General features: G+C 36.7%; 1 protein-coding gene across 8 annotated transcripts in view; it reads left to right on the plus strand.

Moving 5' to 3' along the window:
• Positions 1-16,774, plus strand: part of LOC121298807 (PDZ and LIM domain protein 5-like) — a 215,733-nt gene that overhangs the window by 148,852 nt on the left and 50,107 nt on the right. For all 8 annotated transcript variants that reach the window (XM_041226038.1, XM_041226046.1, XM_041226054.1 and 5 more), the window contains one exon: positions 14,919-15,100. In XM_041226038.1, coding sequence (XP_041081972.1) covers positions 14,919-15,100 — 182 coding nt within the window. The remainder of the gene's footprint in view (positions 1-14,918; positions 15,101-16,774) is intronic.

Here is a 16,774-nt window from a genome sequence, read left to right on the forward strand (position 1 = left end):
GGGTCTGTCTCAATGTATGGGCAAGTCAGCTGCAGGGGGATGCTGCATGCTTGCCTTTTTAACAAATGACAGCACTCTGTTTTAGTAAGGAAGCAAGTACCACTATTCTTAGGATTTTATATGCTCTGAAATATTGTCTACTTAGGTTCATTTAATGTTTAAACAGGTCTGCGAAATGTCCGCGAAATCCTCATTTTATTTTGTAACCTAACCGCGAAAATTACGTAAATTTACCACAATTTAAGTAGACCCGTAATTATATCCCATTAGGTAATGGTTGCATTTCTATTTCAGGAAACCAGGGTTGTGATAATAACCTAATGAAATGCATTGTTCACAAGAAACCAGTTCATTACTTTGCAGTCTTAAACATAAGAACATAAGAACATAAGAAAGTTTACAAACGAGAGGAGGCCATTCGGCCCATCTTGCTCGTTTGGTTGTTAGTAGCTTATTGATCCCAAAATCTCATCAAGCAGCTTCTTGAAGGATCCCAGGGTGTCAGCTTCAACAACATTACTGGGGAGTTGATTCCAGACCCTCACAATTCTCTGTGTAAAAAAGTGTCTCCTATTTTCTGTTCTGAATGCCCCTTTTTCTAAACTCCATTTGTGACCCCTGGTCCTTGTTTCTTTTTTCAGGCTGAAAAAGTCCCTTGCGTCGACACTGTCAATACCTTTTAGAATTTTGAATGCTTGAATTAGGTCGCCACGTAGTCTTCTTTGTTCAAGACTGAACAGATTCAATTCTTTTAGCCTGTCTGCATATGACATGCCTTTTAAGCCCGGAATAATTCTGGTCGCTCTTCTTTGCACTCTTTCTAGAGCAGCAATATCTTTTTTATAGCGAGGTGACCAGAATTGCACACAATATTCAAGATGAGGTCTTACAAGTGCATTGTACAGTTTTAACATTACTTCCCTTGATTTAAATTCAACACTTTTCACAATGTATCCGAGCATCTTGTTAGCCTTTTTTATAGCTTCCCCACATTGCCTAGATGAAGACATTTCTGAGTCAACAAAAACTCCTCTGTCTTTTTCATAGATTCCTTCTCCAATTTCAATATCTCCCATATGATATTTATAATGTACATTTTTATTTCCTGCGTGCAGTACCTTACACTTTTCTCTATTAAATGTCATTTGCCATGTATCTGCCCAGTTCTGAATCTTGTCTAGATCATTTTGAATGACCTTTGCTGCTGCAACAGTGTTTGCCACTCCTCCTATTTTTGTGTCGTCTGCAAATTTAACAAGTTTGCTTACTATACCAGAATCTAAATCATTAATGTAGATTAGGAATAGCAGAGGACCTAATACTGATCCCTGTGGTACACCGCTGGTTACCACACTCCATTCTGAGGTTTTTCCTCTAATCAGTACTTTCTGTTTTCTACATGTTAACCACTCCCTAATCCATGTACATGTGTTTCCTTGAATCCCAACTGCGTTCAGTTTGAGAATTAATCTTTTGTGCGGGACTTTGTCAAAAGCTTTCTGGAAATCTAAATAAACCATGTCATATGCTTTGCAATTATCCATTATGGATGTTGCATCCTCAAAAAAATCAAGCAAGTTAGTTAGACACGATCTCCCTTTCCTAAAACCATGTTGACTGTCTCCCAGTACCCTGTTACCATATAGGTAATTTTCCATTTTGGATCTTATTATAGTTTCCATAAGTTTGCATATAATAGAAGTCAGGCTTACTGGTCTGTAGTTACCTGGTTCAGTTTTGTTTCCCTTTTTGTGGATCGGTATTACGTTTGCAATTTTCCAGTCTGTCGGTACCACCCCTGTGTCAAGAGACTGCTGCATGATCTTGGTTAGCGGTTTGTAAATTACTTCTTTCATTTCTTTGAGTACTACTGGGAGGATCTCATCCGGCCCAGGGGATTTGTTTATTTTAAGAGCTCCTAGTCCCTTTAACACTTCTGCCTCAGTTATGCTAAAGTTATTTAAAACTGGATAGGAACTGGATGACATGTGGGGCATGTTGTCAGTATCTTCCTTTGTAAAAACTTGTGAAAAGTAATCATTTAATATATTTGCTATTTTTTTTTCTTCATCTACGATTTTGCCATTTGTATCTCTTAAACATTTAATCTCCTCTTTGAATGTTCGCTTGCTGTTGTAATATTGGAAAAACATTTTGGAATTGGTTTTAGCTCCCTTAGCAATGTTCATTTCTATTTCTCTCTTGGCCTTTCTAACTTCCTTTTTGACTTGCGTTTGCAGTTCTGTGTACTCTTTCTGCATACTTTCTTTTTGGTCCTTTTTTAATGCTCTGTAAAGTGCCTTTTTTCGCTGAATATTTTATTTAATTGATCTATTAAACCATTTTGGCAATTTAGTTTTACATTTAGATTTGTCTACTTTAGGGATATAATTGTTTTGCGCCTCTAGTACTACGTTTTTGAAGAACAACCATCCTTCTTCTGTGGGTGTTTTCTCTATTTTACTCCAATCTACTTCTGTTAGTCTCTGTTTCATGCCTTCATAGTTTGCTTTTCTAAAATTGTAAACCTTAGCTTTAGTCTTTACTTTTGAGGATTTAAAAAACACTTCAAATGAGACCATGTTGTGGTCTGAGTTTGCCAGTGGTTCTCTGACCTCTGTTTTAGTTATTCTATCTTCGTTATTTGAAAAGACTAAATCAAGGCATGCCTCCCCTCTAGTGGGTGCCTTCACAAATTGTGTTAGGAAGCAGTCATTTGTCATTTCCACCATTTCTATTTCATCCTTCGCGCTACCCACCGGGTTTTCCCATTTTATTTGGGGGAAGTTGAAATCCCCCACACACAGCTGCACGATAAGTGAAAATAAATGATGAACCTGTATTTACAACTACTGTAGGCTGCATAAATACACACAAAAAAATTAAACATCAGATGAGAAGCAGGATATGCATGTATTTGCTCTGCTTACTGTTGGTGTGCATACCCATTTTATCAGCACATGTTTTATTATTAGGCGTCTCTTAAAGCATTGCTTCATTTCCTGATATAATGCAGGCGTCAGCATATTCAAGCTGTTACCGCAATCATACAGTACAGTATAAAAATTACTAACTCAATGTAAGCTTTGCGCTTTTGGTATTCAAGAGAGCTTCAGCATGTGACAATCGCTGGTGAAACACTGTATTTCAGTAGCAAACCAGTTTCTAGTCGGATAACACCTTCTGTCGTGCAGAAAATGTAGGACAGGTTGACAAAACTGCATATCGCATTGACTTCAATTTTACCGCAGAGAGTACTGCACCTTATTTTAGCATGTTTATAGCTGGCTGTGGCTACCGCTGAGAAAGTGAGAAATTAGGCTATATAGTAGATCCTCTCTTATACATCCAGGTAAGATAAGAGGCCCTTAACCAATGGACCTGTGGCATGTGTGATTTGCAGATGCTGTTACCAACTGAATGGCACTGAAGGAAACTGATCAATGTGCATTTTATTAAAACAAAGTTTTGTTACCAACCCAGAGTCTATGTGCGCTTTTTGAATTAACATGCACGTTGTAAAACACCTGTCGGATTACTTTGATATACTTAGACAGAGAAAACATGGTAGTTGCTTTTTTTAATATTATTTTTTAAATTGCCAAATACTGTATTTGTGCTTTGTTTTGTAATACTTTGCACTGGTTTTCTTAGTATAGTACAGTTGCAGTACCGTACTGTGGTGTTTTAGCCACACTGCTGTACTTGACATTGTTAATTTGCAATGCCCTCAACATTAATAAAGCAACTATAGGAGGTATAACGACCTCAGTATAAGTACTCTGAGATAGGATGTCTGATAGACCCCCTTGTACCAATTCAATGAGATATGACAGGCTCTACTTTGGTTTATTTATTTGTTTTGTCTTGTAGAAGTGCAGTAAATTTACATTTCGGTAGCTTTCAGTACCTTGCATTATGCAACCCGACTAATGCCAGAATAAAAAAATAACAAAATAAATTAAATTAAAAAAATTACTGACCTACTGTATTTTCCTTGGACACAAACAGTTACATAGCAAGATCTGTACCACTGCCATCTTAAGACTATAAACTGTTGTGCTTTTAATTATTGTTAGACTTCAGTGCATTATTGAGTGTTCTGAATTTCCATTTTTCCACCTTTCATGCATACATTAATAAGTACAGAATGAACAGGACTGTATAATAGTTTGACACAGTACCAGAATACAGTAGTGAGTCATTGTAGTTGGAAGTGTACAAGTACTGTACCGATTAGTATAAATACATATTTAGAATAATATTATAATAATGCAACAATCATTCCAGCTGCAATCTTGCTGGACCGATAATCTCATGGACACTTAGTGTTTTTTGGGGTATTAATACTTGTAAGCATTTTTTATACAGCCTGCAATATTGATTTTATGTTCAATACCTATAACTCCTCCCATGTGAACGAGCGTGAACAAGCAATTGACGTCAGAGCATAACAGGATTGCAAAACTCTGCCATTTTTATTTTATCACACTGCGACAGTATTATGACAGGTGACTAGCTGGTTATCACTACCACTGTAAAAGATTATTATCTGTGATTGCTAGACATTTTGTATGTGTTTCATACTTAGAAAATGTATTTTACTTCAAACAAGAAAACCACCTACAGTCTATAGATCCTTTGTCTTTCCTTGTTTTATCTTAGTCTGTTTTTCATGTCAGCTGAAGCACATATCTCAATTTAATTTTAAAGACTCTAACCTGTGTTGATCGATCTATCTATCTATCTATCTATCTATCTATCTATCTATCTATCTATCTATCTATCTATATATATCTATCTATCTATCTATCTGTCTTTCTTTGTTTTCAGAAAGCTGTTTTTGGTAAATCCCCTGAAGGCATTGCCTAAATATGCTCCTGTGGCAAAGTGCCCCACCCCTGGGCTATTTATTTGTGTTGTATATTACGTGTAGTGTGTTAATGTTGGTGTATAGTCATTGGTACACGGGATATAAATGGGTCTGTGTAATACAAGTTTTTAAAATGTATATTTGTATTTATGCACAAGGATTGCACAACTTCACGTGTAGGTAAAATGTAATAATATGTGAGCACAGGGAATTGCACTTTATTAATTCACATGCAGTTGTACCGAGACTCCAATTGAATGATTGATTAGCAATCGAGTCTCGGTACAGCTACATAAAAGCAGCATGTTTTCACTCACTCTGGGTTGTGTGTTCGGTGAGTGGAGAATGAGTGTGGAGAGGAGAGAATTAAAAACACAAGTAAAAGTAAATACGTGATTTCGCTCACCGTGTTTGTCTGTTCGTCCACTGTGTTAGTGTCTGTTTCGTTTAGTGTTAATTCGTTTTGTTTGTCTGTTTATTTGGCCTCAAGTGCAATGTCCTGTTTTGGTGTGCTGTTTTTGTTAAATCTTTTGTCCCTGTGCCTTAGTTTCACCTGCTACTTCCTGAGTCTGTTTCTGGTCTGACGTCACCACTGCAAGGCATCCTGGTCACAGCTCTACATCAACCAGCAGTCAAACTTATTCTAAAAACAAGATGTGAAGTAGCTACATTGTCAAAATATTTCCCTGTTCACAATGGATCATTCTTTTCATATCTGATGTAACAAATCCCATTGGTAATGTTGGTTTTGTATAAGGGTACAGTGATTGTGAAGGAGGATGGCTGAGCTTGTCAGCACTTTATATTGTAGAACATGTATGCCAAGGGAAAATCCAGCTTCCCCATCTTGCTTAACTTATGTCCTTGCCCTCACCTGAAAATTGCCTTGTGAGATATATACATGTGCTCCTCCCTGTGAAGCTGTTATTAAAATCTCGAAAACAAAATCATCTACAAAAAAAAAAAAAAAAATGTAAGGGAATTGTGAGAGTTGTGTGATCTAATTTTAAAATGGATGCTTAGTGTCATGGTTTATTTCACACAATCTGAGGCTACATATTTTTATTTCTCATTAAGCCCCATCTAAAACAGTAGCAAATTTAGTACAAGGACAACTCCCTCCAGACAGGCATCTATGCTGCCTGAGCCAAGTGGAGTGACTACTGTCACTTCTCCAGCAGATGGCAGTAAACTCATTGGCCACACAGTCTCATCTATACAACCAGCATCCTCAGCTACAGGACTGTCTTGTTCAATTGCTATCACTCCTTCACTTTTGCAGAGATACAACTAGCATCAGAAAATATAAAACCACAGCATAATACAGTAAAACAAATCAGCCAAGTTCTGCTATAGTGTCAGCAAAACCCTTTATATCGCTGAAACCTGTGAGATAAACAGGTATTTACTGACCCAAAGCAAATTAGAAAATTTAACCTGATTGGTCAGTATTAGGTCCCTAATCTCTGGTATCATGCATATTTTTTCCATCCGATTTTATGAGGTGGTCACTAGCACAGGACTTCAATTACCACGATGCCCTGTATAGTATATACCCGTCTCCCATCCTCATCTTTTTCTGGAGCAAATCACACTTGCATTCAGCAAATCCAGTTCAAGAAAATGGTGAACCAACCTATTTCTTTCCTCAGGACTGGTTAATATGGGTATTCTTACACATGCATTTGAGCGTGTTTCTTGTTTAATTGTGAAATAAGGAGAAATAAAGTAATTTTTTATTCATCAAGAATTTAAGAACTGTATCAGTATAATTGGAATTAGAATTTCATTTATTTTTAAAAACTGTATCCACCAACAGTTTAATTTTACACTACATTTTGCATATTTCCTTGACCTACCGAGCATCAGATAAGAATACAGTACACACAAATATATGTATAAATAAAATATATCGCTAAAGAGTCAATTTACATGTGACCACCGTAGCTCTGCTTGAGGTCATTTAAAACGTTGCCACAGTAAGAAACATTGCGCTACCATGTTTGATGGGGATATTTTATTTAAAATGTCTGAGGAGCAGAGCTTAACATAATTTTCATGCTAAAATTGCAGATACGAGCCTAAAGAAATGAACCAAAGTAACAATATTATTAAACAAAACAAAGGTAGGCCTTGTTTTGTTAAACTTCCACACCTATAAATTTTTATTTTAAATAAGGATGGAAAAAGTTACCTGTATGCACGGCTAGTTATTGTCTCATGTTCACGTGGGGTCTCCCTCTTTGGAAAATTAAGGTGCTATTTATTATTGTACTCGTTAGTTTCTGAACTCTTCTAAGCAAGGTTTAGACATGTTTTCACATCTAAGACTAATATACACAATAATTTTACACTTTTTTCATGTACAGCTGATCAAATATGACTGGGCATGTATTAATGTGAATTAAATTAAAACGAAAAGCCTTGAAGTTAAAGTGTATCTTGCAGTTTTATTTTTTTACATCACTGAAATGGATGCAGCAGTGTTTATTAAGAATATTAGCATTATTATTATTATAATTAAAAAAAATTTATAGGCCACTAAAATGTAATTAATGTGGATCACGAAACACGTATACCAAAAACACAGCCTTTTTGTGCCACGTCACGCGTGATGTTTCAAAATGGAAACAGCTCTCGGCCTGTATGTCTGGCCTACAGATTTGTGAGAAAAAAATAATAACAACAACATGGTGAATTCGTGCATGTACGGGGGTTGCAGGAACTCCAGCCTGTCAAGGCACTGGGTGCTTGCCTTTCGAGGGGGAAAAGAGGTGCCGTATTTCACTCTTGGGTGCGGTTTGTACAAGTCAAAACAGGGGACTTCACAGTGAAATCCGTTCACCAAAAGAATTCTGTCATTTGTGACGCGCACTTTCTCAACAGTGATTATCTGGAGGGAGACTTACTTGAATATAGCATAGGATATAGAAGCAAGCAACAAGTCAGGTTTTATAGGAAACTACCATGGAAACCTGCATGTGTATGGGCACAATAATAATATATATATATATATAATATATATTTTTATATATATATTATTATATATATATAATATGTATATACACTGAACAAAAATATAAACACAACATGCAACAATTTCAAAGATTTTACTGAGTTACAGTTCATATAAGGAAATCAGTCAATTGAAATAAATTCATTAGGCCCTAATCTATGGATTTCACATCACTGGGAATACAGATATGCATCTGTTTGTCACAGATACCTTAAAAAAAAAAAAAAAAAAAAATAGGTAGGGGCGTGGATCAGAAAACCAGTCACTATCTGGTGTGACCACCATTTGCCTCATGCAGTGCGACACATCTCCTTTGCATAGAGTTGACCAGGCTGTTGATTGTGGCCTGTGGAATGTTGTACCACTCCTCTTCAATGGCTGTGCGAAGTTGCTGGATATTGGCGGGAACTGGAACATGCTGTCGTACACATCAATCCAGAGCATCCCAAACATGCTTAATGGGTGACAGGTCTGGTGAGTATGCAGGCCATGGAAGAACTGGGACATTTTCAGCTTCCAGGAATTGTGTACAGATCCTTGCAACATGGGGCTGTGCATTATCATGCTGAAACATGAGGTGATGGCGGCGGATGAATGGCACGACAGTGGGCCTCAGGATCTTGTCACGGTATCTCTGTGCATTCAAATTGCCATCGATAAAATGCAATTGTGTTAGTTGTCCATAGGTTATGCAAACCTGTCAGGTGGATGGATTATCTTGGCAAAGGAGAAATGCTCACTAACCAGGATGTAAACAAATTTGTGCACAAAATTTGAGAGAAATAAGCTTTTTGTGCGTATGGAAAATTACAGGGATCTTTTATTTCAGCTCATGAAATTTCGTACCAGCACTTTACATGTTGCATTTATATTTTTGTTCAATATATATATATATATATATATATATATATATATATATATATATATATATATATATATATATATATAGTTTGTGAACCCCTTTGTGAACCCCTATGATAATTATGGAAATTTCATAGTTTTAGCCGCCTTGAATCAGAACTAGGGTGTATATTAACCAATTCCATGTCTTTTGAAACAAATGATATATGAATTAGGCAAACAATGAGTAATTAAGATTCAGGGTATGTGAAAAAGTATGTGAACCCCTAGTTTTATCAGCTCAGTTAAGGAATAATTATAATCAGGTGTTTAAATAATTAGGGGTGAGTTTGGGAGGCCCCACCCCATATAAAGATCAGAAACTTTGTAAGTTTGGTCTTCACCATACATTTGTGTGGAAACACGTCATGCCACGATCAAAAGATATCTCAGAATACCTCAGAAAAACAGTTATTGATGTTCATCAGTCTAGAAAGGGTTACAAAACATTTTCTAAGGATTTGGGGTTCCACCAATCCACTGTCTACAAATGATGAGTTCAAGCCCATAGTCACTGTACCCAGGAGCGGTCTTCCTACCAAAATCTCTCCAAGAATAAACTGCAAAATCATCAAGGACGTCACAAAGAACACCAGAGTAACATCCAAGGATCTGCAGGCCACTCTCACCTTGGGTAATGTGAGTGTTCATGACTCAACTATCAGAAAAAGACTGAACAAGAATGGTGTTCATGGAAGGATAGCCAGGAAGAAACCACTTCTCTCTAAAAAGAACATTGCTGCCCATCTGAAGGTCACCAAAGAGCACATAGATTATCCACAAGACTTCTGGAACAGTGTTCTCTGGTCAGACGAGTGAAAGATAGAACTTTTTGGCCTCAATGAGAAACGTTATGTTTGGCGAAAACCAAACACTGCCTTCGAACAGAAGAACCTCCTCCCAACCGTCAAGCTTGGTGACCTGGACGGCTTGCCATCATTGACACAACCATGAATTCTGCATTGTATCAGAAGATTCTAGAGGAGAATGTCAGGCCATCCACCTGTGAACTGAAGATGAACCGAAAGTGGGTCATGCAGCAAGACAATGATCCTAAACATACAAGCAGATCTACAAAAGAATGGCTGCAGAAGAAGAAATCCTGTGTTTTAGAATGGCCTAGTAAAAGTCTGGTCCTAAACCCCATTGAACTGTTGTGGCAGGACCTGAAGCGAGCTGTCCATGCAAGGAAGCCCTCAATTGTCACGAGTTGAAATTGTTCTGTAAGGAGGAATGGGCCAAAATTCCTCAAAACCGATGTGAGAGACTGACCAACAGTTACAGGAAAGGCTTAGTTGAAATCATTGGTGCCCAAGGCGGTGCCACCAGTTACTGAAGTTAAAGGTTCACATACTTTTTTCACACATGGATATTGAATGTTGAATCATTTGTGGATAAACAAATGTAGAAAAACTATCATGTTTTTGTGTCTTTTGTTTAATCAGGTTATCTTTATCTATTGTTAGGACTTAGATTAAGATCTAATAACATTTTAGATTTGAAATATGTGAAAATCTTTAGGGATTCACAAACTTTTCAAATAACGGTGGAGGATGAGCCCTTGTATATGAGACTTTTTCCTTTGTGCGCCTCAGAATACCGTTCTTTTAATAATGCCTACACTCTAAGAAGTAAAGGCTTTTGTTAGAACCTTGCTTTGCCACTGTGGGGAGACCTTTCTAGCTGCTTCAAGAACCTTTTTTAAATTGATTCTGTATTCTCTATTTGCAGACTTTCTGTTTTATAATGTAAGCTATGAAACATGTCTTGAAAATTGGAGTTTGCAAAACAATACTGTCCCGGTAATATAATCCATAATTTACAAACTGACTTGATCAGAAGGGTTAAAAAAATTAGCTCTTTACAAAATGTTATTAAATGTTTCTTTGTCCTTGAAAACGATGCCTCCTTCTTGCTGCTGACAAGTCTCCCACATCCCCTTGACTTTTATATAGCCTACTGTCTGACTGCGGCAAATAAACGCCTGCTTTTCAGAGTTCTTAAAATAATCAAGTACCAGGCCTGCAATTACCGGCAGCTTTAATAAATTAGACAGTATATTTAATGTATCTCATTTGCAAAATTTTAGCGGTTTCATTCAGAAACGCCCCAGAATTACATATGCATATACCGAATTACGTATGCATCAAGGGCTAAAGCACACAGAGACGTTGCCCCCGCAAATCACATATTAATTGCATGTTTATGCCATTGAGTGTGTTTTATAAATCCCATCCAAGAATTCAGAACCCGTAGCGCCTGTTTTGCAGTCGTAACACGTGCAATGCTTTTATAAATCTGGGCCTGAGTGGCATCCCTTATACAAATTTGCTGTTATAAATTTGCACAGTAATTTTCACATGCAATTATGCAATAGTTTATCATGGCTTGAAATGTTTTTAAATACACTTTACCACACCTGTGGATTTATAATGGTTGACAGTGTTTTACTTCGCTTTCACTATGCGTTATTACACTTTGTCATACTTTTGCTATGGTAAACCTTACCACCGAAGTCGTTACCACAATAACTGAGAAATTAAGGCCCCATTTCTGTAATCTGTCTGTTTACTTAAAATGAGATCATTGATCGTCCCACTTATAGATACCACTTCCAGTATCTTAGGTAATAAAAGCAGGTTTGGTCTACTGTGGGGTGACTGTCTACAGCTATGGCTAAAAGTTTTGCATAGAATTAACCCTATAGAGTTAATACATTTTGCTTCATAAAGTCTAAACCTGCTAATTAATTTTAAGTTAACATATTGAATAACATACCGCTTTGTTGCTTTACCTATACTTATGGTAGACTTTGCAATATCATTTTGTAGTTTATTTGATTCAATTATGTTAAATAAAATATCTAAATTAGGTTTATATCGGTTTATTTTTATTTTTTATTATTCTCAGTCCTGAAATTCTTGGTGATGAAAAACTTGTGGCCAAAGCTGAAGGGAAACACAACCAGTAACTAAGGAGCTATTGCAGATCTCTGTTAGTGTTGCTGACGGACGGACAGCTGCAGTTGCTTAGTTGGCCTGGGATCAAGAATACAAGTGGTGGCTTTGTGCTTGATTTCAGTTACTATGGAAGTAACCATAGCAAACTGTTCAGCGGGTGTTCAGCTTAGGGTTGTATTAAGTGGGCTTTACATGTTTGCAACCTTATTTGTGAAGAATTAGATATTCTTCATGTATCTCTAAGGATTTAGTGATTGCTTTACTACCATAAAGAGCGGCACTACTATATATAATATATATATTATATTATTTAGGGTTTATTATATATATATATATATATATATATATATATATATATATGAGAGAAGTTATCAAATTACATCCAAAATGTTATATTATCACAAAATGCATTCACAAATACAGTAGCACAGGAAGTTGACTCCAGATTTTAGGCAGTTGTTGGATGTTTATACAGATAAAGAATGTTATCTGTTGATATGGTGTTTGAACACGTTTCAATATGTTTATTTGCTTTTTTACTGGGATACATACAGTATAGAACAGTTTAACCCTGAGGAGCAGGTTTTATATGTTTTTATTATATTTATCAGTAGACAATTTATACTGTTCCTGAATCGGAATTAGTTTACCTAAGCTAGACGGTTATGGTAAAACTCAGTTGTGTCTGCGAATGCATGTCAAAAATAAAGCTTAAAAATAATGTTTTTTTTTTTTTTTGTTTTTTTTTCTCTTGAGTGGAAATAGCCATACATTAATCCCACACAATCTTTCAACAGACACATCACCTTTTGATTCAAATTCCTCTACCACTTACCTGTCCCAATTATATAACATTTAATATCTATAATTAACCACAAAAAAATGTCAGACCCAGAATCATACTGTAATCTTTTTAATGGAAAAAACTGAATAGTAGGAAGATGACTTTCCTGAACCGGACAAATAACCAGTAATTCTTTCTTTAAAAAAAAAAAAAAAGAAAAACAGCTTAGTGAAATAACAGATCCAGAATTGAATCAACTTGTACTTGACCGAAACAAATACACAATAACAGCTTCTACATGGGCTGTGAATACCCTCAAAACTCTCCAAGAAAAAGGTAGACTTGCATTTAATGTACTTTCTAAGGATGAGTAGAACGGTCTCCTCGCGGAATTTTATTTTGCTTCCGTGAGGAAGATGGGGCGCAATACAGCATATCAAGCATTATTAATCTGAGACCTGGTGTCAATAGTTTTTTGAATGACCCACCATACAGCAGAAAATTGAATTTTAACAAAAAACAGAGAAAGTAACATTGCTACAACACAATCTTAACAGTTATTAAAAACCTAAGATCAAGTGGAAAAGACAAAACAACACACTCTGCCCCAGTAACACCAGCAAAGCATAAGCAAGCATTCTCACACAGACACCGCTGCTTTCACCTGCAGCGCCCCTTCTGGCAGCTTTTCAAACTGCACATTATCTGCAGTTTTCATGTTAACATTTATTCAAAAATCACTAATTTATAATTTAAAGTTAGTTTTGTCAGATTTATTCATGCAATTTAGTAAGTTTAAATATGTATGTTCATTAATTAAATAGTAAATTATCAAGTAATATAATGTACAGAAATGATTTACTTATAACACCTTAAGTGTGTGGTTATATCATATCAGCCCACCCCCTGTCATGCCTTAATGCTTCCTTATGCATAATGACTAGACTTTTCAATGTGAAATCATGATGCCTTTTCTTTATTTTGTCTGCATTTTGTTTGAACATTTACTCCAGGTTGCAGATATGTAAATTAAGCTAAAACATTCATAATTAAGAAGAATTACCACCTTTTGGGCATTGAAAAAAACACAATATATTTGGACATCTCTGCAGAGAGAATAACCATTAGCCATTTTAACTGTATCAGTTGTACATTTTAAAAGCCTGCGTTGTGTGTGAACTGTAGAATTAGGTGTCGACCCTCTGACATGCACCAAACAAGATGATTTGTTTGTGGGGAAAAAAAAAAGCTGCCATAGTCAGAAGATATAAAATGAGTCACCTACTTATTCATCGTATAAAAGGTTTAAAAGGCACTGCATATCAACAGGACACTCAGTACTGCATCTCCAGCCCTGCCCTACCCCTTGTTCACTGTATTTATCATATATCTCTTCATAGTAGTGCATACTGATAAATCATCTCCTGATCACCCAGTTTTATCACCAAACTCCTCAATAATGATATCGAAGTCATTATTCTATTACTATAACATCTCAAAAAGCTTGGTAAATGTCCATGATATTCTTTCAGTGCTGGATGCGGAAGCAGCTATCTTGTTTGTTTATTTCTGTGGTGAGGGGACTATGCGTATTGCTTGGATCCGCCTCCTTTTTCGGCTTCTTTCGGCCACTGAAAGCTTTTCTCAGCTTTTTCCAGAGAAAAAACGACCAGGGATCTGTGTTTGACGTCTTTTTGATGAGGTTGGACAGGGTCAGACATTGGACCGGAAAGGAAAAATTGTAATGTTTGACCTGGTCTGACATAGAACCACAAAGGGTTAATCAATTTTTTGTTTAAGGCAACATAGCGACAGTGAGGGGGTGGCATTCTCACCTAAATAAGATTGCTTGTTGGCCAAACTTTGTAGAGGCTAGATTCTTTTCCCTCAGGAATGAAAAAAAAAAAAAAAACAGTTTTGTTCTTTTAATGTTGGTTAGAATGGAGGGTAGATAAATTCTACTATGATTCTATATATAGAACTAAACTTTATGGTGTATCTGGGACATCACCACAGTAGTTTCAAATGTTGGCATGTCCATTTTTTTACGGAAATTTCTGATACCGTCCCATGCAAAAAAGGATTTTAATATCTGCAGTCAAAGTGGGAAAAGTCTACTTTTTTCTTATTTTTTATTGGCAGGGGATGTATTTTATTGACGTACTTACATATTTGTCTAATGTCTTTGTCTTTAAGAGTATGAATTTGAGCTTCCTCATCATGAGTGTATTGGTAGACATGATTATACGATATACCAATCATACAAACCACTTGATTTTTATTTTTTTTCAGTCAGCTTTCTCATAATTTGGGAATTAAAGTGTTAATATTACATGTGTTAAGGAAGAAACTAACATAATGCTGTGATTGTGTTCTGTTTTCTAGTGATGCTGTGGAGCTACTCCAGCCCAGCACTCATGTTACTTCTTCTGTGAAGACCATGACCAAGGCTCCGGGCAACATCCCCCGACCTTCACCTGGAAATGTTGCACCAGTTCCAGCATTTAAATCCACTGCAGCCCCTGTTGCTGCCAAATCTGCAGGCTGGCAGCTTAGTAACGCAGCAGGTATCAAATCATTTGTTTAGTTTTCAAATGCTCATCACTGGTAATGCCACCCCCTGTAAAGCTTTATTTATTTATTTTTATGCATTCATTAATTTACTTTGCAAGTAATATTTCCCACGAATGTTAAATATTCCCCCCATTTGTACTATGTGTATATACATGCCATACATACTGAATTAGAGACCTATTTTAGCATATGACACTGGTATATTCTGTTAACAAGCAGTTTATTAGGTATCAACACGGTACCTAATAAAATGGTATTCACTTTTCTGTTGAATTCTTCTGACTGTGTTTTCATGGACTGTGTTCTCTGTGGATTTGTAGCACAAACTGTAGAATCATTGATCAATAATAAATCCTCCCTGCACCCCTCCTCTTCAAAGCCACACAGACACTTTTATTTTGAATATCTGTATACTTAATCAATCAAAAGATCAATGGGTGACATCACAGAAATGTTTTACAGTGTTTTCACCTGGATCTGAACAGCAAAAATGTTTTTGTTTTAGGCAAAACTCTGTTTTTCTGGCACCAATATGAACAATGCTTTAAGACAAATATTTGTTAAAAGGCCTTTGAAGTCTTATAATTAAGATTTGTGGCTCCAGCATTGTCCCTGCCAAATTGACCATGTGTCTCAGACAAGTTGTCTTATACATAAAAGGGCTGCATAAAAATGACTCTTGAAAGCCATAAAGAACGGCTTGCTGACAGAGTACAGCAGATGCAGTTTATTACCCTCACAGCTGCCTGGTAAACCATGAGAGCAAAGAATTATTCATGGTTAAGCCCACACAAAACCAGGTGACATACAATTTAAAGCCTTCATGTGGGGGTGTGCCTAGTGGCTTATGTTAAACAGGAAGGACACACAATCAAAAGTTATGTTAAAAGAAACTAAAATGTTACTTGTGAACAAAAGAAAACGTGTTCCCTTTCAAGTATGAAATGTAACCATTACCATATTGGTGTTTAACTTCAAAAAACCTGAAAACTGAATAAGATGATTGTGATATTAAAATAGTAATAGTGTAATAGTATTTGTATTTGTGCACTACAGCCTTTTGTTTGTTACGTCCCACTGTGGCCTTGTGCCCTGTGTGAAGTCAGCGGCTTCAGTCGCTCCTTCTCACGGATCAAGCAAAGTAAGTTGGCTGACTTTGTGCTCTCCTCCCAGGCTGCAGTAGCTGCACCATTATTTAAAGCTGACCGACTTCCCGACCCTGGAAATGAACTGTCAGGCCAGACCGCCCAAATACTTCCCCTTTTGCTACTTAGCACCCTCAGGTCGGGAGGGAGATTTCCAACCAGAACTCATTTATATTTCCGTCACAGCCATGAACAACTGGAAAAAGTTAATTGGGGTAAATCCAAATCTACCACTCCTTGGTTCAGGCCCCCCTACTGTATCCTGTTCTGGTAGGGGCTTTTTTTCACCACTGCTGGATTCCTCACTGGAAGAAGAATCACTTGGCACATACTCACTACCAGAGCCATCGGGCACAAAATCACACTCCTGAGTCAGACTCCGTTAGGTCAGCAACAGCCTCTGCACTGAGCTGCTGCCTTGCCATTTTACTTACCAAAATAAAACCTCCACTGCCCAGTACAAATAAAATTCTAAATACAAATTGTAATAATACAGTTATTCCTTATACAAATGCAATTTGT

This window comes from Polyodon spathula, chromosome 2 (assembly GCF_017654505.1).
Source record: "Polyodon spathula isolate WHYD16114869_AA chromosome 2, ASM1765450v1, whole genome shotgun sequence".
Lineage (NCBI taxonomy): Eukaryota > Metazoa > Chordata > Actinopteri > Acipenseriformes > Polyodontidae > Polyodon > Polyodon spathula.